The sequence below is a fragment of the Leptidea sinapis genome, chromosome 18 (genome assembly GCF_905404315.1).
Source record: "Leptidea sinapis chromosome 18, ilLepSina1.1, whole genome shotgun sequence".
NCBI classification, from domain to species: Eukaryota; Metazoa; Arthropoda; class Insecta; order Lepidoptera; family Pieridae; genus Leptidea; species Leptidea sinapis.
Window position 1 is genome coordinate 11146051 of NC_066282.1, and position 24000 is coordinate 11170050.

At 35.2% G+C, this 24000-nt stretch overlaps 2 protein-coding genes across 2 annotated transcripts in view; one reads left to right on the top strand and one right to left on the bottom strand.

Annotated features, from left to right (window-relative positions):
* The first annotated feature begins 8509 nt into the window (after nucleotides 1-8509).
* LOC126969521 (metacaspase-2-like) lies at nucleotides 8510-17994 on the top strand. The gene is made up of 2 exons (XM_050814985.1): nucleotides 8510-8599; nucleotides 8728-17994. The coding sequence occupies exon 2, from the start codon at nucleotides 8841-8843 to the stop codon at nucleotides 15807-15809; it is 6969 nt and encodes a 2322-aa protein (XP_050670942.1). The 5' UTR covers nucleotides 8510-8599; nucleotides 8728-8840; the 3' UTR covers nucleotides 15810-17994.
* Nucleotides 17995-17998: 4 nt separating this feature from the next.
* Nucleotides 17999-24000, bottom strand: part of LOC126969566 (microspherule protein 1) — a 47665-nt gene continuing 41663 nt past the window's right edge. Inside the window, exons 7-8 of the mRNA XM_050815091.1 lie at nucleotides 18901-19116; nucleotides 17999-18120 (exon numbers count right to left, since the gene is read on the bottom strand). Of these exons, the coding sequence (XP_050671048.1) occupies nucleotides 18031-18120; nucleotides 18901-19116 (306 nt within the window). The 3' untranslated portion in view covers nucleotides 17999-18030. The remainder of the gene's footprint in view (nucleotides 18121-18900; nucleotides 19117-24000) is intronic.

Below are 24000 nucleotides of genomic sequence, written 5' to 3' on the forward strand. Positions count from 1 at the left end.
AATAATTTGTTTCTTTTGCTATAGTCGTCGAGCCTATCAAGATCTTCCTGTATCAGTGACACATCAGAAGGTGTAAGTATCTTTTTATATAACTTTATATCATCTGCATAGAGTAAATAATTGCAGTGTAGGAAGCACTTCGATATGTCGTTGATAAATAAGGAGAAAAGCAACGGCCCAAAGATTGAGCCCTGGGGGACGCCGGATGTCAATACTTGAGATGAAGTAAACCCATTTATAATCACCGATTGAACACTATTATGCAGGAAAGCTGTAAACCATCGCAAAAGATTTCCCTTAATACCATTTAAAGACAACTTTTGTAAAAGCATTATATGGTCAACTTTGTCAAATAACTTCTGAAAATCTGTAAAGATTGTGTCTATCTGATGTTTACTATCCAAACCGCTAAAACATAATAAGTAAAAACAAAGAGCTTAGATAGAGCAGATTTGCCGTTGCAAAGCCATGCTGTTGGTCTATAACAACATGCTTTAGGCAGGAATAAATGCTTCGGTGGACTAATCTAATCGTTAAGGTAAAATCTGTTGAGATTAACCATAAGGCAATGTGGCGGCTATCAACACTACAGAAAATTATTTTAATGTTGATAGATTACAAATAAGTAAAAATGTATAAATATACATGTATAAATTAGCCACATATTACACTAGGTTACTCCGCTTCTATGTGTCGCTGTATGACGTTTATAGCCTACTAGCAACCGTACCCGTATAGTACAGGTGCAAATATAAGGTTTACAAAACTAAATAGATTTTAAGACTAAAGTTTTAAAGAGCCTCCTATCTGGTGGAAACAAGGTACGTGCTTTCAACAGCTGGGTAATGCCCCTATTAATATACACTTTCGGCGTACTAAAGTGGTCTCTGACCGAGCTTGACGCCCTAGATAGTAAGCCCCATAAACTACTGACGACATACCGGATGCACCATCCACGCTCATATTTGATGAGATTATACAACCCACGGAAATGTGGAGGCCGCGGATTTCTACGTGCCAAAAACCTGCATAATCGTGAGCTGTATAATCTCAGGGAATATTTCGCAGGTAAAGAATGGGCAATGCATCGAGAAATTGTGGCAGTAGACAATGGACTTACTCCGCTCTCTTTATTGAATTCTTTATCCAAAGAGAATTGGCGAAATCTGGTGATACTCAGTACTCAAGATCGCTTAAATGTATGGAGGGGAAAAGAGCTTCATGGACGGTTTTACTCTTTACGGACCTGATGTAGACACGATTTCGTCTGTAACCTGGCTACGATTTGGTGACCTCTTTGGGGAAACTGAAGGATTTGCCTGTGCAAGTGCTGATGAAGTTATAAAGATGAATAACTACCGGAAATACATTATGAAGGATGGCACAGTAGACATATGTCGGGCGTGCCATCATCCTGCTGAGTCTATCAGACATATTATTTCCGGTTGTTCTCGTCTTGCCAATAGAGAGTATTTGCACAGACACAACCAAGTAGCCAGGATTATCCACCAGCAACTTGCTCTTCGATAAAATCTTTTGCGTTTTGAAGTGCCGTATTATAAGTATACTCAGGAGCCAGTTCTGGGAAACAGCCGTGCCAAGCTCTACTGGGACCGATCTATCATTACGGACAGAACTATCATTACTATTAAGCTTGATATTGTGTTGGTAGATCGGTTAGAGCGTCGTGCATTTATTGTTGTTTTCACCATTCCGTGTGATGATAACCTTGTGAAAGCTGAAATAGACAAATTGTCGAAGTACCTAGACCTAGGTTACTGACATGTGGGATGTTGATTCAACAATAATTGTCCCAATAGTCGTTTCCGTAAACGGTCTTATAGCAAAGAGCCTCGAACATCATCTCCAGAGGCTCTCGCTTAATAACTGGATAAAGGGTCAATTACAGAAAGCAGCTGTTTTGGGAACGGCACGCATCGTGCGGAAGTTTCTCAGTCTGTATTGCCTTTCGGCATAGGCCTCCCCCAAACTTCCATAGTGAGCGGTCTCTCGCTTATCTCGACCAGATTGCACCTGCTTATTATTATTTATAGCGATGAAGGGGAAAGATAGGCACAGTTACAAATGAATAACTGTACAAGTAATACAGACAAAATAAGATTAATTTTGAAAGCAGAAGTTATCAAATCTATCAAATCACAAAAGAGAGCGAAAGCAGCAGGAGAGGATAATATATCTAATGAATATACTGAAACTATTAAACAAGTGATAGAGAAGTGCAATGAATATGGAATGTCATACTATTTAGCATTCATTGATTACAATAAGGCGTTTGACTCACTAAAATATGGAAAATATGGGCTTATATATAAGCTTTAAATGCACAAGGAGTTAACACAAAATATATACGTTTAATTAGTAACATATACCAAAATATGACAGCAAAAGTAAGAACAGAAAGTACTGATGAATATTTTCAAGTAAATCGAGGTGTTAGACAGGGAGACCCTCTATCACCCAAACTATTCTCTGCAGTTTTAGAATTTATACTCATATTTGCATTGGGATGAATATGGTATTAACATTAATAGTGTACTGCTAAATCACCTGAGGTTTGCTGACGATTTAATAATTATTTGTGATAATCCAAAAAGTCTACAAGAAATAACAGAACAACTCATATACGAAAGTGAAAAAGTGGGGTTATCACTGAACGTCAATAAAACAAAAGTAATGACTAACCAAAATAAAATTCCAATCAAAGCTTTTGACTCTATTACTATCGATTGTGTAGATGAATACACATACCTCGGACAACAAAATATATCCCCAACAGAAATAACAAAGAAGGAAGTAATTAATAGAATAAACATAGCATGGAAGAAATACTGGAACTTAAAAGAAATTATGAAGGCTCCGAGAATACCAATTAAAGCAAAAAGAAAAGTTTTTAATATACTTATACATTTTACCCAGCTTGGCCTACGACTGTCAAATATTAGCATGCATAATGAGAAAAACTAAAAATTTATATTTATATATATATATGGTACAAGCTTATATCATTTTTACGTCTAGAAAGACTTTGACAGCACTGTGAGTTTAGAGTTAACCTCTATTTTGAGCGATGCACGAGAAGTTAACTCTAAACAACTATTTCCAGCGTTTCTTTTTTTAGTCTAGACCGGCTCGGTATCACCCAAGCTGACACAATTTACACGTACAGTGCGATGTTGCCAACTACATGAGCTATCCTTATTACTAATGCAACGATTTCGAGAAATGGAGAAAGATGACAATACACATAGTATAAGAGTGGCAACAACTCAAAGCCAGCTATTTATTTATTTTGATTTAAACGGTTACAACACCAATTACACTACTCATTACATTATGCGCGGACTCACAAAGTTGGAGCAGCAACCGCATCAACACCTCAAATCTATTAGTAAATAGATCACAATCAGGGCGGGCTTCTACGAGGTGATTAAACAATTTTAAGACTCGTGGCACGGGCGCCACAGTACGTGCTACACGCGGGTTCCGCCACAAGACGGTGATTTCTACTACGACTATAACTGTCAGGTGTATACAATCGAATCAGCTCATTGTGAATATCACGGGCGACTAACTTTATGCAAGTTGCCTGGTCGAGAGCCCGTCTGGTTTCCAGAGTGTTGTATCCGAGGCAGCCGACGAGATACGCCGTCGGGTACAAGTATAGGTAGTAACCCAGTATCCGCTTATACAGAAAACGCAAAAATTCTTTTTGTACTTTCTCCATCATAAGGGAATAGGTTACTTCGTAGGGATTCCATACGCACGAGCTCGCTTCATGCTTACTACGCACAAGGGTACTGAAAAGCAGTTGTATAATATTGGCGCTATGTAAATCGCGCGCATTCCTTAATACGAACCCTAGTCTCTTATAGGACTCTCGAGTGGCTGTTGTTATATGTTCTTGGAAGGTAAGCTTTTAGTCAAATGTCACACCCAGATCTTTCATTGAATTTCGTCTACTAATGAGCTTACCATTAATGCGGTACTGAAGAGTGATTGGTTATCGCATTCGACAAAAAGTGACAATATATCATATAGTGAGATTAAATATCATTTTATTATGCACACTCCAATAAAAACAGCATCTACGAGTATGTCAGCTTGAATAGGCGCAATGCCTCGTTTTGGATGCTCGCATATAATTTTAGGTCATCCGTATAAAGGAGACACTGTGCATATTTTGGAATCTCGGGTAAGTCATTTACCATTAACAAAAATAATAAAGGTCCTAGGATTGAGCCTTGATTCACTCCAGAACGGGTATAATAAGGGTTCGATTCATAAATTCCATGTCCAACAAACTGCTGCCGATCACGGAGATAGTCACACAAGAGATTAAGAAGCTTTGGACAGAAGCCTGTAGCACAAAGTTTAGCAAGCGGGATGTCTATATAACCCTGTCGAAGGCCATACGGAAATAGAAGTAAAGCATATCTAATTGTGCATCTAAAACCGTGTTGAGCATTATTAAGAAGTTTAGCTACCTGTAAGTAAATTAATCTGTGGAGAACATTTTCAAATATTTTAGCTGGTGAAGATAGAATTGCAATGGGTCAACTTTCAAGATTTATCAGAACTCTTCGGTCTATACCGAAGTGTAACGCCTATGCGTTACACGCGTTGTTTTCCATTGGAGGGGATAGCAACTTGTTAGCAAAGATAAATAAAATATATGACATAGAAGGGAAGCAATGCATGTCTTTAAGTCCTTGAAGAGAAAAGATGGTACTCTGTTACATCCTACTGAACTGGAAGATTTTAATTTATTAATACCATATAAAATATCCTGAAATGTGAATTAAAGTATATTTACATAGTTACGAGATTTATTATGAGAGGTGTCATTAGTATTGGCTTGTGCTGTATATAGTTGGGGAATATCGGTAGAATACACACTTGTAAAGAACCTCGCAAATGCCTCAGCAGCTGTAGCTTCCATAAAACTGTCACCCTGGAACTTTACCGTTGGCTCAAAACCTCCTTTGGAACGTAGACTTGCTATGTGCTTCCAGAATTCAAGCGAAATAGATTAAATATTATTTTCTACGCGTATTAGATATGCTTTGTAAGCCTCAGCAGCTCGACGTTTTAATGAACTTCTCATATCCGAAAAGGCCCGGAAGTCATCGGGCCGCTGGGTTTTCCTCCAATTTCTATGTAATTTAAGTTTATGTTTAGTGTCTTTTATAATATCAACCGTGAACCAAACAGGATATCGTTTACAAGTAGGTTTATGGCGAGATTTTCTAGACATACAGTTATCAAAGACTTTGTAAATCATGTCATAAAACACATCTACTGCGTCATTAAGATTATAAGATTGTAAAACCGGTTCCCAAGTTATATTTAATAACATTGAATAAAGCAATTGAAACACACATCACATTTACTCAAGTTCTAGTCTTTTGAAGGGCTTATATTTCTAGCCTCAAAAAATATAGCTATAGCTCCGTCCAGTGTAATAATTGGTCCGAGGTTTGTTCTGTTGACTCTTTTAATAAAACTATGGAGGGTAGAGGCAAGGCGAACAATCTCATATGGGAGAAAAGTTGAAAAATTGTCCAGCTTATGCTGTAAATAACAGGTCCAAAAGGAACCACAATGGCACTGTTAGACAGACACTGGGTAATGGTATGTAGTATGAAAAGTATGAATGTAGCAATTGTAAACGAATTGACTTATACCGAGTGATAATATTTAATAATTTTAATGTCTTATTGAAAATTTGAAAAATTTATGTTGTACATATTAATGTTATAAATATAACCTTAAAGAATTATTATAGGGAAACCATCACCTCAAATCATCAAACCTCCATAAATAAAACTTATAGACCGAGACACACTGACGTATCTCTCAGCAGCAACTAATAAAATACATAATTGGAATCTTTGAAGTATCATAATAATATTTTTTTTTTATAAAGAAAATAACGGACGAGTTATTCTGCTGATGGTATTTGATGCCCATTACAATGCAGTGCCGCTCAGGATTCTTAAAAAAATCTGAGTGGCACTAAAATTGCGCTCGTCAGCTTGAGACACATGATGTTAAGTCTCATTTGCTTAGTAATTTTACTAGCTTCGGCGCCCTAAGCAAATGTAGTGAATTTTATAGGTAAGATAAGTTGATTTGAGTTGAAGTAAGATATTTTAGGTAAACATAGAGGCAGCGAGACAAATAGGCCACAAGGAAATCAACTTAAAAAATTGTGTTATTTCAAAACAAGTAAGAAAATATTTGTTATTAATATTATTTTATTATGAAATTTGTAGCTTTCAGAAATTCCAAAATCCCACTTCTTACGTCCCACCAACTAGATATGCGGGTTAATGACTGCAGGTCTAGTTCTTTTATCCGATACTGATGCCTGTTAAAGGTTCGCGTGCCGTCAAGTAGTTCAGCCCTGTATTCCCAGCACTCCCTATTTGTGCGTAATAGTTACGCAATTGTTACCTAGCAAATGTTTGGTAAGCTGCAATTAGTCTCTCTATTTGGATAGCTACACCTATTAACTTACACATTGGTAGAAATATTATGTAAATAATGATGGCCATCGCCGGACGGGACCGTACGTCTCGCGTAGGAGCATAACGCTTGTTCCTTGCATGGCGTCACAGATCTCCGTAGTACCAAAAATAAGGTTAATAAATTATTATCTAATAAATTCTTGTTCTTATTTTGATTTTATTGAAAGTAAATACCTATAGGTGTGAAAACTGAAATTCTAGGATGCTGTGAGTTATTTCACAAATTTGGTTGTTGAACTGAACTGTTGATTCCTGGTATTATCATCAATTTATGTGAGGTAACCATAGATAATTTATACGCCTTAATAGACCGTGACAGCTGTGAACAAGTCAAAAAAATAGCGGTGAACTGTGTGTTAAACTCTACTTTCAGCAACTCACGCACACTAAAACAAAGTGGCGAGATAATGCGTACAAGATGCGAGAAGCAGCATGCAATAAAATTTGTTTACCTTCAAGATATTTACTCTGCGATGCTATAAAAAAATTAGGAAAACGGTTGACCCTAAAGACCATCCCTGCAACTTTTTTTTGTGGAAAACGAGGTCAAACGAACATGCGGGTCACCTGGTGTTAAGTGATCACCGCCGCCCACATTTTCTTGCAAGACCAGACGATTCACAGGAGCGTTGCCAGTCTTTAAGGAAGGTTTTTTTGAAGGTACCCATGTCGTATCGTCCCGGAAACACCGCACAAGGAAGTTCATTCCAAAGCTTTGTAGAACTTGGAGGAAAGCTTCTTGAAAACCGCACGGTGGAGGACCGCCACGCATCCAGTTGGTGGAGATGATATCCTAACTTGTGGCGTGTCGTGCGAAGGTGGAATTCGGCGGCAGGAATAAGGTGAAACAGCTCTTCGTAACACTCCCCATGATAAATACGGTAGAGGACACACAATGAAACGATGTCTCTACGCAACGCCAAGTGATCCAGCCGTTCACAGAGCACTGGGTCCCCGACAATTCGAACTGCTCTACATTGCACGCGGTCAAATTGATCAAGCTGATACTGACGTGCGCCAGACCAGAGATGACAGCAACACTCCATATGGGACCGGACCTGTGATTTGTACAGCGCTAGAATGTTGGCCGGCTTGAAGTATTGCCGTGCTCTATTATGACACCCAGTTTCTTCGAAGCCAGTTTGGCTTTGCTCTCCAGATGGCCACGGAATTGGCAATCGTTGGAGATTTCGAAACTCAGAATTCCGATACTAGGCGAGGCTGTAAGGAAAGTGTTGTCGAAATAAAGAAAAAAGAAAAAAAGAAACTTACCGCTAATTCAATACCTAAACGCTTCAAATTGTATTGCTGTTAAATATAATTTGTGTTATATTCAGCTCTTCGAGCTTAATAAAACGCTATTTTTTGAACTTTTGAATGAATGAACCGTTTTCACGCGGTTGCGGTTTCACGGCGGCATTCGACGCAGTTTTTCGACCTTCACCTCTTTGAGTTTCAATTGGTTGAACTCGGAATTTCGAACGGAATGGATCTACTTGTTCCAAGAAAACATTTTTTTCGGTTTTCTGGTTTTCTTTCGCCAAGGATAACTCAGAAAAAAAAAATCGTAGTTTTTTTGAGATTTACATACAGCCACACACACACACACACACACACACACACACACACACACACATACATACAGACGTACGGACACCATCGCCGGAATAGTCAGTGAAGCTTCCGAGGACCATAAAACGTCGAGATCTGATGATCGAAAAAACTCGATTTTCGAAAAACGGGGTAAAACTAATAACTTCCCGATTTTTTTGAAATTTTCTAAGCGGGAAGTCAATAAAAATAAAACTCGATTCGAATAAATTAAATGTGATTAATTGACTGTGTTCATCAAGTATCTGATTGTTTATTTATTAAATTGATTTCATTAATCAAATCAGTAGTTTCTAGGTATGGTAAGGTTTTATAAATGCGTTTAATTTTTTGTATGATAGCAACATTGTTACGCGATTAAAGTACAAGGAACGTAATAAATCGGTGTCTCCAAGGAAATATTATTGATGTCTTGATAGAAATTGCAATTTTCGAAGGTAAATTCAGGCAACCTACAATAGAAGTGAAATATGCGATTTCCTCTATAACATAACAATCGTAGCATATGTGGCAGTGTTACTTGACAGTTGTCAATAAAAATGTTTGATAATTTGTTTATTTTCAGAATGAACGACAGTGGGCTGGAGATACTATCTGGATTTATTACGTTCTGTGTTATAGAATACAACTAGAAAATGTTAACAAAACAAGTTCATCTCCCTACAAACGTTCGTGGCCATGGATACTAAAGATTTAAGAACGGAATCAACACTCGCATGTATCAACGATGGTAGTACTACATTCAACCAGGATAGCAGTACGCTACACTCAAATAAACTTTATCAGGATATTGGATCGAACTCATTGGGCAAAGTGGAGGCACAGACGATACGGCCGTGCGCTATTATTGGACCGGACCGTGTATTACCGCCGCCCACCACCTCTGATGTTTATCTAAAAAAGGCCCCAGTGGAACCATGGCCATGCAATGACAATATTTATCGACAATCTGATATAGGACATAAATTACCAGAATATGAGCCATCAAGAAACATATCACCACGACAGACATTTCAAGAGAACATGCCACGGATCATGGTACCCTCACATAATCCATTAAAAGATAATGCTAATTTAAAAACTTCAAAACCAGATGTTTCATCAGAAGTTAAGTATTGTGATGTGCCTTATGCTATAAATTCTGTTATGAATAGTCATCAAAGTATTAGGACTTCAGAGTTACCCAATGCAAGTTCAAACCTATGGAGAAATAATCCACCATATGCATGGAATGGTAGTGTTGCATCAAGACCTCGACCATATGGGCCAGAGTTTTATCAGTATTCTGATTATGTGCGCCCCAGACCAATGCTAAGGCCACATCATAGTATTCAAGATGATCCTGCTCAACCTAACTCCGATCATCACTATCAAGAGGCAAATGTTCGCTACAAGCCATATTCAAAGGAAAGGTGTCCACCAACCAGGTATAATTATGTCAATAATTTTCATAATGCATTTCCACCTTCAACACCATTTCCACCTCATAATATGAAGTATGATAGCGTACAGAAAGGTATTCCTCACACTTACATGTACCAACAGATTCCTGTCAGGAGAATGCCTGATCCAAATATAGATTCATACCAAAGATGTAACCAACAAAACTATAATTTATATAATCAATACATTCCTCCTCAATATGGACCAGTACCTGGTAGCTGTATACAAAATAAGTTATATAATTATCCACCTGAAATAGCCAGTAAGCCACCAATACAAAACAAATTACCTTATGATGTCAATAGTAAACCTTATTTTGAATATGATGGAAGTAAGCGTCAAATGTACCTCCCTCTTGACAATGTTTATTGCAATGACCCAAATAGGCCTCCAGTTGTGAAAAGTGATATGCCACTACCTGTACACCCTGGTGTTAATAATCATCATCATTTGCCTCATAATCAACACAGAAAAGATATTTTTATGAAAAACTTTGATAATATTCCCAATTATAGAGTTATAGACCCAACATACCATTTGAATAATTCTCTACCACGACATCCATTACAGTATTCACCCTCTGCTATAGCTATGTCCCCAGTAGATTCTAATGAAGCATTACAGTCACTAGGTATGTTACAAGAAGATTGTGGTTATATAAGCCAATCTTCAACTGCTAGTGGTAGAAGCATTGATTCAGGCAACTATAGGCTGCAACCGGACCACTATAAGAGGCTTGAATATATGTATAACTCTTCAGTTAAACATTATACACACCATGTGACTGCAGAACACGTTAATACTAAGAAATCTGACCCTGACAAAAAAAGTCTTGATGTTAGGCAGTTTTTGCAAATGTGGAATGAAAGTGAAGATGAAGTTATAGAAAATATAAGTGTACCACCTAATACCAATAATAGTTCAAACTCAGAAACTATCAGTAATCAAGAACAACTGTATGTTCTTGGTTTGGTGAACATACCAAATGAAGAGTTACCCAAATACGAACACATTCAAAAAATTTCTAAGTTGCCAGAAAATATAAAAGGTTACAATAGTATTGAATTGCTTGATCAATATGAACAGCTTGTAGAATCACCAGCTGTAAGGCACAGCAACAAAACAATAAATAATCATCCATTTTCACCAAAGAATTTAATCAAACAGTCTGTAAGTATACCTCGTCCACTATCACCTCTAGATGTTGAAGCTAAAATAAGCCAATCAGTAATTCACAAAGATGTCGGATGTAACTTTGAAATTAAACCATGTAGTCCTAAGATGTTGAATGTCGAAGTAGCAACACCTGTACAAAATATTTTTGATGAGAGGGCAATTGAAAAGGTTATTAATTTAGGTATAACAAATTCTCCTATGTTAACTGACCAAATTCAAAACAAGCCATATACCAATGCTAACTCTCCAAAAGCAGCAACAAGCTGTAAAATGAATTCACCATATTTGTCAAATAATGATTTAATAAAAACGAATAATTACACCCTGACAGACCTAGAAAGTAATTCTGGTGTGTGTCTTGCTTCTTTACCAAGATTAGATAGTGACATAGAATTGAATTTTCCTGAGATAAATCAACAATTTATAGATGCTAATATAAATAACTCTGTGAATAAATCAGATTTATCAAATGGTAATAGGCAGTGTCTGAATTATAGTCTTAATAATGATAACATGACATCAGATACCAAAATATTAACAACAGTGAGTAGTGAAAAAGAAATGGTTAAATTAAGTAAATTTAGAAAACTTAAAACAACTGAACCTATATTAAAAGAAATTGAGCCAAGTATTGCAATAAATAGAACAGATAGTGTTATCATAAAAAATCCAGAAAATATTAAACCACATAGTGAATTATTTTCTGAAAAAATGATTAGAGATGATAGCCTAGAAACTTTTGACAGTCCAAATTTTGACGTACAAAAACCACCACATTTTATTTGTGAAGTTGATAAAGAAGAAACGGTATCTTACAGTGTTAATAAAGCAATTGATTATAGACTTCCTAAACCTAGAGAAACTTTGGACAAAGTAAATCTAAACTCCCCTGTCAACAATACAATTATGAACTCAGATGAAGACAAAATTATGTTGTTTGATAATAACTATTTGGAAAGCCAGTCATGTAATTTGCTGTTTAGTGCTGTAAAACAAAAAAATACTGAAAATTCAATATTGGATATTGATGGCACAAAAAACCACGGCCTTGAGAAAAACTACGTAGTGTCAGATTGTACCGATAAGCAATCATTACAAAATGAAGAGCTAGATGAAGGATCTTCTAAAATGTCCGTTAATTTAAATTGCGATACAGACGAACTTTTTAATAATTCTAAAATAGAAACTCTTCACGCTGATTCTCTGCATTCTACGGAAAAAATTACCAATGTTTTGAATGAAGCTTTGACTGAAAAGAATAATGACCTAGCAAGCAATGTTAACAACGAAGAAAAGAAATGTAACGCAGATTTAACAGAAAATAGTGACGACAAAATTGTAATGCAAAGGGAGTATAACACGTGTATGACCAAAGAGGAATCAAGCTTAAAAGAATTGAATAACACAAACACCAACGATAACGTAAGCGCCGAATCAATGAAACACAATAAAAATGTGGATACCGAAATAAATACTTCGAATAGTATAAGCATAGACAATAAACAGTCTCATTTAATAAAGCCTGACGATTGTAACAAAATTCATGACTTGAGTATTGGAAAACCCCAACATGAAAATTTAATTATTGAAAGCATATCAAATCTAAATACTAAAAATTTAAGTAGTGTTGATACTTTAATGGATGACATTAGCACTAAAGAAAAAGAAGTTGAGGAAATAAGAAATAACATTAACTTGAATGAAAAATGTGATGATATAAATCTGAACGTAAACAATAGTTTAGTACACAACTTATACACAAATGAAACTAATCTGATTGTTACAAGCAATGATAAAGCAGATAAATCAGAGTATCAAATTGAAAATAACATAATAGATAATGTTAGTTTAGAGAATACCTTAACAGTTCGCTCAAATGATCCGGCGAAGAATGAAACAATAAAAAAAACTGTTGACAGAATTTCACAGCCAAATACAGCTGAAAGTCAATATCAATCGGAATATGGAGGAAGAGATGTGGAAGAAAAAATCATTACTGAAAGTTTAAAAAACATTTCTATGTTAGATACAATGAAACCCGACGAATCTGTTCAACTTCATATGGTATCCAATTTATCAGAAATTGACGACCAAAGTGAGGATAATAATCTTAAAATAACTGAAGTAAATTTTAAAGAAGTTCATTGCGAATTAAATGATGAAATAAGATTTGAATATAACATAGAATTAAAACAGACAATGGAAAATAAAAGCCAAGAGAAAAGCTTTTATAGTGAATATGTGGAGGAAAAAGCAATTAGCTGTTCAGATATTGACAATTTGATAAATAAAAACAATGAAACTCTTGATAATAGCACACAGCCTAGTGCCAATAAAAATAATTCTGAAGAAATTAATGAAATTAGTATGATAAACAAAATACCAGCAATTTACTCTTCCCGCCAGGTTCATTATAATATTACTTTAAAAAAGTTGGCTTACGAAGCTGTAATCATTTCTAATAAATATATAAATGAATTCCTAGATCATGAAAGAGAACATTCGGCAAGAAATATAAGCCATACTGCAAGCAAACAATATTTGGAAAGTATTGGTAACCTAAATGAAGACAACTATTTAATCGTAAATGACTCACAGAGTAAAGCTAATCAAATAAAACTAAGCATCGAAAAAATATTACATATCAAAAATAAAGATAGTTTCGGTGAAAAATCTAAAATGATTTTACAATCTTCTTTTCATAAGCAGGAATTTTCACCTTTCATTCAAAATCTATGCATGTACCATGAAGGGCTATGTAGCGAAAAAGTTAATGGAAATTTAAGAGAGTTAGAGAGAAATAAGAATACATATGAAATGGTTCCTTCGATCACTAATTATCAAAAAAGATGCGATTCCACAAGTTGTGTTCAAGACAAACCTGTTCCAGCGATAACCGATAAGATTGAAATATGTAAGACTTTAACTACGTGCATTCATGATCAAAATATAGAAATGATTGGTGAAATATGTTCATACAGTTCAATTTATAATCCACCCATTCCTAACAAATCAATTGACAATATTGATAAAAAGACGACACTTGAAAGTCAGTTTAATCGCAGATCATTAAAAAGATCGTTATCAGATTCTGCATTGGAACTATCTAATGATAATACATCTAAGGATTTTAACAAAATAACGCCCAATAAGCGACGGAAGATTATGATAGAAGATAGTTTATTACATTCAAATGTTGCTGACGAGGATTTTTCTAACCTTATTAATAGGAGAAACTCTATGTCTGCAGTTTATAGTGATGAAAACTTTTTTATTTTAATAAATGACAATTGTGTGCTAGAAGGTGAAAGCGATATGTCCAACATTTGCTATACACAGTTGCCAATTGAACTCTGCAATGTGCCAGAGAATTGTCTTGAACATTTAGTATACAGTGCATCAGAAAAAAAATGCGTCGAAGAACAAGAAATGGTACATAATAAAAATCAAAATGTTGAACTCATAAATTTTCCGGAAAAGGCTATTATAGAACCATGGGTGGATGATGTCGCTTGTATAGAGGATGTTGCTTGTGTGGAAACCGTATTTAATGATGACGTTGCTGAAGATGTAACAATCAGTGCTCGCGTAACACCAAATCGCAATGACTTAAATGAAGATAGTACGTATAACGATGATGAGAGGGAACATATAACAAGAATAAAAGATATTTATGGTTATAGTATGTGCACTAATGATGCTCAATTAGTAGAAACATTATACAAAACTCCACAAATGGATGTCAGCAAAACACTTGTAGAAATTGAATCTCAAAATTTTAATGAAGAAACAAAACATACATTTTTTGATGAAGAAGATAACAAAGTCGAGGAAAAGGAAAATCACTTAAATTTAGACAGTCATGAAACCTCTGATGATGAATTACTTGAAAAAAATAGTATTTTTTCAAACAAAACGACTGTAGATTGTATGAGTCAAACATATTATGAAGAAGATGAAAACAACAAACTAGGTAATGATATTTGTACACAGACTAGAGACTTGCCTCATTCAGACTTTTCACGTGAGTATGTCGGTAATAATAAATTTGTAGATGAGAAGGAATATCATTTAATATTGTCTAATAATCATGAATATGAAGAAATTATCCCAAAAAAAATATTTAATAGTTCTACTACACATGTTGCTAGAGACAGCAATGATTGTGTTATAGATTCATACGCGGGAGTTAAAACTTTGACTAGCATTGAAAGTGACGATTATCAATGTTTAAATGGACTGCCCAGTTCTCCCGAAGTATCCTCAACAACTCCTGAGGAAAAATCTTCTAGTCTAATGTTGAACATTCACAACATCGATTATAATGGCTCAGGTGTCTCAAATATTAGTAACTTTCCAAACAATAATAGTAAATTAAGTTATAAATTAACAGAGAAGACAGATTATACCACTAATTGCCGTCCACTCATAACCAAAGCAGCACAAAAATATATACCCCCCCTAAAAATTACTAATGGAGTAAAAGTTAAGCTGCCTTTACCCCAACACAGTTTAAACAAACTAAAACAGTTAAAAATAATAAAAGATGAATCTAAAAGCGAAAGATCAAGGCAGCATGTTAACAATAATTATCGACATGCAGTCCCTAAAAAAGTGAAACCTAAATTTGAAGATGTCCTTAAAAGTATAGACGAAATTCAATTTAAAAAGCACAAAGACAACATAAAAAAAACAAAGCACATCCCCAAAGTAGTTATTAAAAAGAGTAAAAGTGGTTCACATTACGCAAGCACACCGACCAGATCTTGTTCCTATAATCCAGACTTGACAGGAAGAAAATGGCAACCTTGGGTGTTTATTGAAAGAAATGAGTTTGTGGATAAGATGGCACTCAGAAATAAAGCTAAAGCTGTTTATTGTCATAGAAGGAAACTGTATGTTTTAGCTGAAAAGTTTAATAAATACAAGTCTATTTGTACAGCAAAATTTGTTATATCACAACCAGACCCTAACAGTTTGTCATCAGGTAATTTAAAATACACAATTAAGCTGAAACATAATTATTAAAACATATTTTGTATCAGCACTGTGGGACTGTTATTTTAAGTTCTAGATATTTGTTCCACTTAGAATCCCACCATAGAATGGTCTCACTTAAACATTCCTTGTAATATAATAACTTGTATTGTAGTTACCCCTAATTAAATAATAATAGATGTAGTTTGTTTAAAGCCAAAATCAAAATTATGTGATGAAGTAAATCAAAGACGCAGTTAGTTTTAGAAAAGAAATAATCGAGATCTGTAATTTGTTATATAATTTTAGAATTTATTTAATTTTGTTTTGAAATGTTTAATTTTATTAAAGATATTTATATATTTTTAATAAATTATTACAGACTATTTATATATTATGTTGTTGCACCCATGCACTATCTAAATATAGCTAAAAACAGGCCATAGCCATATAATATCATATATTAGCCCTAAAAATAAACATTAAATGTTAGTTATAAAAAGTATTAAATATGTTTGAGGAGATGTTATTGTTAATTTGGATGATATTAATATGGAAATTTTGATATTGTAAAATGTGTTTTCGTCAAATTTATTTAATGGTGTATATAACATAGTTTGTTAGTTAGTTATTATTGCCATCTATGATGGTGTATGTTGCTCACATATTTTCATAGATAAGAATGTACCATTAGTTTAAAGGTTTGAAGTACAAATTTCTTTTTTTGAATTGGTATTTGACATTTGCTTTTTCTTTAATAACCTGTTATGTAATTACATGAACACAATTGGCATAAATACCTTCATCACTTGGAAGCATAACATAAATTAGGTTTATATTTGATCATCACTATAAGTTATTTATTATATAAAGCTGTAACTCACTGTGTGCCTCATAACTGTTGCTTTATATTAAACATCATATAATATAATATATTGTTAATTTTTTTGTTAATATCTCAATTTATTTCCCAGCATTTAATAGTTTATCGTTGGTATGATGAAGTGCCTTTAAAGCTGTTTCTATTAGTGCAATTTAGGTTATAGTAATAACAAAATACTTAGTCTCATGTGAAGCTGTAAAACTTTTAACTATTTTTATACTGTGCAGTCATTGTATTAATATACTAGTTTGACTACATGTCTTACAATTCGTGTCAAAGGAACATTACTTGTGTTTATGGCAGGCAACTTGTCTTCTGAATTGTGAAAAAGTTGAGTCTATGTCTTATCACTCATTTTGAAGTTTGCCCGCTTCTTGCCTTATGATTACTATAACCTAAAATTATAAGTAAGATTTTGTATATATTGGTATATTTTGTATAAGATGTTTTAAGAAATCTTTATACGAGGACTAGTTAATTGAATATATCATGCTATCTTTACACTGTTATTTTGCTGTAAACTTTTAAGTAACATTCCATTCCCTGGTATTTCCTGATCTCAGCCGGGCATTCTCTATGAGCACTACGTGCCTAACATTTATATAAATATATTTATGACATATTAATAATAATATATTTTGTATGTAATATACAGGGTGTTAAAACATACCAAATATTGTGCTTTTATGTACCTATGTTGCCTTGTAGATAAGTGTAATATTAATATATAAGGAAATTATATTATCTGTAATATATTGTTTGAGCGATAACAGAGTGTTTATTTATTAATGTAATGATATATAATGCTGTGACACATGATTTTGTTAAGGTGGTTATTTAACTATTTAGTTAATGTGTTAAGTAACTAGTAAATTAGGGTACAAATGTATAAGTGATTTTTTTACATCAATAATAATTTATTAGTGTAATGAGGCTACACAGAAATAATTGATTGACCCATCTTTACAGATATTAAGTGTATATCATAAATGATTATAATATTTATTTGTAATACGCATTGCATACAGCACCACAGAGTGTATTGTTGGTATTTGGTGCACAGTTGGATAATTTGATTGATGTGATGTGGTTGGAGCACAGTTCGGTTAAAAGGGTTTTTGGAATTAGTTAACTTTAGTGTTAAAGATGAGTTTTGTTTATTAATGTTATATCCATATTTTAATGTTCGTATCGCACGTGATAGTGTATCGTGATAAACGTAAATATTACTAAGGGCACTCTGTATCTACTGACTGTAGGGAGGAGTTTAGTTAAGAGGATTATATTGTTTAGTTATAAAGAGTTTTGAAAAATGTTTTAAAATTGACCAAATAAATGTGTTCTCAATAAAAATGCGTTTTTCAATCAAATTTTATTTATTTCTTAAATCTACACGGGTATGTTTACTTTCACGGCTTCCTGACGGATCGCACTGATGAGGTCCAGGTTTATGAAGAACACGAAACGCAGCCCCGCGATCTGTGAATTAAATTAATAATTTATTATTGTTTCTTTTTTTTGTCTGTTAGTCTATATCTGCATGAACAATTTTTGAAAAACCTTACTAGCGGATGTTTCATAACAAAACAAATCCCTAAACAATCTATTTGGCATTTTTTACTGCTCCCCCCCCCCCCCCCATGTTTCATACGTCTCAAAGTTTTAAATGCGATTTTCACTCATGCATTGTACACACAAAACTCAGTGTTTACAGGTAGGTACTACAGCCCAGCGCTGGATGTAAAAAAAGAAAACTTCCCTGACAACTAGATAAAAGACGCTAAAGAAAAGATAGGTACGTCTTCTACACTATTGCAAAAGAATCCGCTTACAGGTACAGGGTAAAAAGAAGGTAATTTTTGAAGTGAAAACAATAGGGGCTATGATACCAACCTATAAAGTTATGGGGTGCGTATTGAATGAGGCTTAGGCACGGTTAGGATCTACCAAAGCGAGTGATGTATCTTGATAACCAATTAGATTTCGTTTATTTATTTATTTATTTTCATGTAATTTGCACATCTCCGTTTAGCTTCGGTGGGGTTCCAAAAAAAAATTATATAATAGTGGCTTATCGTCGTGTAACAACTTTTCAAACTTACAAAATTTCGAAATTTTTCTGAATAAAATGTGTAGGTATTACAATGCGAGGACACTTAATTAGTGATTGTGAAGTGTGTGACGTCATTAAGATGGCGTCTCGTGCCATTCGCACCGCACCCGTCGGCTAATAGAAGACCAAGCGGCCATAGTCCGTACCTCAATCACGCTATTATGATTCAGCTTCACTTTGTTCCCCTGGAGCACGGGTCTACCGTCCACGAATATCGGCCTCTTCCCTTCCGAGGACATGAAGAACTCGCCGCTGTTCCTCAGTCGGATGGTCGCCTGCTTCCGGGACACCTTGGCGGCGGGCCCCTCCAGGCTGAGGTCCACGTCAATGGTGTGGTCCCTCGTGCTGCGCCCCACGGCGATCTACCAAACAATAAAGGTTGGGCCGCATTACACCTGCAGGAAGCGGCAGCTCGCGTGCAACCCAAGTTACAAGAGGAGCGATAGTGTCGAGGATTTGGTTGTTATTTCTTTATTGTGTGCAGAAAAAGAACAAATTGTGGAAGAGAAAAAAAAATGGAGAAATGGATTGCTGACATACCAATGAAGAAGGTGAATATCACAATTCGTTTTCTCGCCTTCTTAATGACTCTGCACGATTTCACACTTACTTCAGAATGTCGAAAACATATGAACTCAATAAAATAACAGTACGCACTGCGCGTCGCGGCGCTGCGCGTCAAGATATTGTCTCGGAAGCAACATTGCCGCGACACGGAGCGACGCACAGTGCAGCACCGTTATCCCTGACCGTTCTAGTGCGACGTGTCACATGCACTACTTGCACGCGAAAGAAATGATTGAATTGAAACAATATCAATAATATTTGGACGCTTTACAGCGCTGCTGTAATACGTTACGGCCTCATGGGACACGCTACGGACTGAACAATATGGACCGAATCTACAAATTGACATTTGATAACATATTATTATTTGAATATACAATTAGTAAACGCTCGTGATCGATACGAACTTCATTATGTTTTAAAACGCGTTAATTGTATTTTTATTGCATATTTCATGTGTCGCTCATAAACTTCGATTAGCTTTCCATTATAATTAGCCGTACACTAACAAATGTCGCGGCGCGTGTAATATTTAACAAAAGTAATTATTGCAATTGTGTGCGTAACTGTAGATAGTCACGGTTTATTAAAACTTAAAACTGAACACGCGGCGGCCGGCGAGCCCCTTATCAGATAACAACTGACCAAGGTCGAACAAAGATCAAATGTACTTCCTTTATCTCCAAATCGACTTTTTACATCCACCCGTACTTCCTTTCTTGGGTATTTAGTATTTAATATTACCTATATAAAATAATTTACATAAATTTTTTTCATGAAAATATATAGTATTCGGATATTCATTTTAAAACTAAAGTCAAATAAATATTTTTCAATTAGGCTTAAACTAAGCGCTTTTTAATCGTCACAATAAAAATTATTCTCTTAAATTACTGAATTTACTATATGTTTGGAAAAAAAAGAGCTCGTGAGAAGAACATACAAGAAACTCAACGACCACTTATTTCAATCAATATATTGGCTGTAATAAACATAATATAACAAATTAGTTTAGCTTGAATTCATTGTTTGTGTAAGGATGCTTCGTGAACATGATGGTCGTGAAACTGCCAGTAGGTAGATCCGCTTTTGAAAAAAACCCGAAACTTCACTCCAATCATTTCACATACATAAATCACAATTGAGACGGTTAAATAAATGAAAGAATCTTGACAAAAACACGAATTATCGAGCGATATGAGTCCGCAATGAACTTCTTTGAAATACGAACCTCATTGTTATTTCAGGCTCGTCTACCTTCATAGGTACTTATATCTTGGAAACACTCAGCCAGTTACACAAACCGCACCGCTACAAGTACCCAACGAGTCATCAATTGCACTAGTATCTATCGTATTTTCCCCGACCAACGGAGATAAGTGTTATTCACGCGGTAATGTAAACACAGATAACGTTATCGAAAGGGCACTCGGGCTCATTGGCCAAATATAGTACCCACATACATACATACAACTATACTGTTTCATATTTAGCTGTGATTGAAACAATACACGCGCTGTGATTGTTAATTGATTCGTCGAGCTCTTCGGAAATTTACAAATAATACATTTAATAATAATATTATTTTGAAGGTATTATCGTTCACAGTAGCCACTGATGAATTCCAACGACTGCTGTAAGTATAATTAACATTTAAATGATAAAATTCTTAATTTTGTATGTTTGCAGGAAAACCAACGAACTTATTATCATATTTAATTATAACTGTATTTTAAGCTGTACTTATAATGGGATATGTATGTAAAGTTTATAGACCATTGGTTTAAGTATCTAGTTATGTTAGAAATGTTAAAGAGCATTTAGCATTTAACAAGAGTTAATAAAAATAATATTTTATTAAATATAGGTAATGTTGATAAAGCAAGTTTGCATAATTTCTAATATTGTGATAGTGAAGTGGATAAAATAAACAAAAAATTGTCTGTGTACCTACTGATACCTATTATGTATTAAGTACCGTGTGTAACAAGATATAACTCACTTTTTTGGCGTAAAAATCATAAAAGATACATTAAAATTGTTCGTTTGAAAAATGAACAATATTGTAATTGAAAGAACATATTAAATACAACCGCATAATTTAGTTAAATAACGTTTATCTAAATATTTTTATACATTTAGAAAGAAATGTTGTTTTTTATTTAACAGCTTACATACCTACTGAAATTTATTTAATTCTCGTCCATTGGTTACAAGAAGCTTGGTAGCTGAAGTATGATACAAATGGTCTAGTTGACCAGCTAACGTCAGGGTGTCGAATTTGCGTGACGGTGTGCGCGCGCATCGTATATTCACTCTGATATTTAATCGCTAAAGCGTCAATAGAAGTACAATTTTAATAAATGTTTTAAAACGCAGAAAGAATGCAGCACTACCTCCCGTTCTTCGAGTCTTAGTTATGAAGTAGACCGTATAATACTTATTGACTAGGTACTGAACAAATATGAAATACTAGCTTCTGCCCGCGACTTCGTCCGCGTGGAACTCGTTCATATCGTAGCTCTTTACAACAATGATACGACTCGCTTGACAGACTCTAGCAGGCAGGTTAATGAATAAGGTTTATTCGCTATTTTCGCTATGGTGGTAGAATTGTGCTGAAGTTTACCAACAAAGTGATATTACAGATTACAATGCATTATTGTAAATGCATGATATTATTGTTGTTTAAACAACAATATTGTTATTGTTGTAGCATTAGCTATAGTACTTCCTTATACACTACATTAGTGGTTCTGCTTTGAGGTGTGTATGACCAAACTGCTCGGCGAACTTACTCTAGAACAAGCCACGTAAAGCTGCCCATGTGAGAAGCAGTCGCTTAGGTCAATCCCTGCCGTTTTTAACGACTGACCCTGTGATTTATTAATAGTCATTGCAAAACAGACCTTAAGGGGGAACTGCAACCTTTTAAATTCAAACGGGTAGTCAGATGGTATTAGAGGTATGCGTGGTATATACATGGATCCACCTCTAGCGCAACCAGTAATGACAGTGGCTTCTACCACATTGTTATGTAACGCTTTTATACGCAACCTGGTCCCGTTGTACAGCTTGGGAGGGTTCAGATTACGCAGTAACATTACTGGAGCACCCACTTTAAGGACAAGTTTATGAGTTGGTAGTCCAGGCGGGTTGAGTGCATTCAAGAATTCCACAGGATACTGAACAGCATCATCCGTATTTACTACAGAGTCCACAGAGTTGTATTGAAGTTCTGCGCCTTCGAACACCTTCAATAAAGTGTCATTAATGACAGAAGCTTGGTCGTTCTTAGGACTCAGAATAGCACGTTCACACAACCAGTCCATGGGTTTATAGGGCAGGTTTTGGACATCTGGGTAAATTCGGGCTATTAGGTCTTGAACGGTGTGCTGACGCAAGTTCCTGTGGAATAACAATTTTGCCCTCAGTTATCGGATATTCTCCATTCCCTAATTTAAGCAAAAGATCGGAGAATTCCCGGCGCACACGTCGTCCTTAAGATGCAATCGCATGTTTTTGTAATGTATAGTTTTTTAATTAAGGACCAAATATTTGACGCCTTAATGCTGCTTTGACTTCGTCAGCTCGAGTTCCCCTGTTTCAGTATGATTAAGATTTAATAAGTCTGTAAGTAAAGAAATTAATTCAAGAGGCAGCCTGAAAGCCGTGTGAGCAGTTTTGCCTCCCTCCAGTAGTGTGGCAGCGATTCCTGATGGCGCGACAGCTAAAGCGATACCCCGGTTATTTCTTACTTTTGCTAATATTCAATTTATAAGAAAAGGTTTTCCAGTGCCATCAGGTGCATCTAAGAAAAAAATGTCCCCAATCTCTCATTCAATGCTGGCTAGAATTTGTTGATAAACAATTGCCTGTTCGTCTGTCAATAATTCCTCGTGATGCGATACTACCTCTCACAGGGCGCAAGGGTCATAATTTGTCTCTCGTAGATATTCGCGATTATCCAGGTTTATTGCGGATCTTTTTGGTTTAGGTAAACCGAATTGATCCCAATGTTTTCCAGCTTGTGCTAAAACTACATATTCGATCAATATCAAGCATCTGTTAAACACCTCATTCATGATTAACTCCGCACCATTTTGCAATTCTCTTTCAAGTTACCGTTTAATGTCGTCCGAAAAACTGTCCCTATATTTTTCCCAAAGGCTTAAGGGATCAGTAAGTTGACAAAACCTATCATTATTGTGAACAGTTCGCGCAGCTTGAAAGGAGAATCGCACAATGCAGCTTTTTCTAATTGTGTCCCAACGTTTATCGTCCTCTAGCAGTCCAAGGGTGTTACACGCTAATTGAAATGTTGAATGGAGGATACCGTTGACAGTTTTTAAATATTCGAAGGATGTCGGCACTCTAACCTCATTATTACTACATGGTAATAAGCGTAGGTGGTAGCACTCGGTGTTATTTGGATGTATCGTCCGACCCTACCGAGCAAAACGGCAAAAAAAAAACACGTTTGTTTTATGGAAGCTTAATATTAATTTTATTCTGTTTTTAGTATTTATTGTTATAGCGGCAAAAGGATCTGTGAAAATTTAACTTTATAACTATCGCGGTTCATGGGCCTGGTGACGGACAGTCAGATATACAGACAGACAGATAGGCAGAAGGATGGACAGCGGAGTCTTAGTAATACTGTCCCGTTTTTGCCCTTT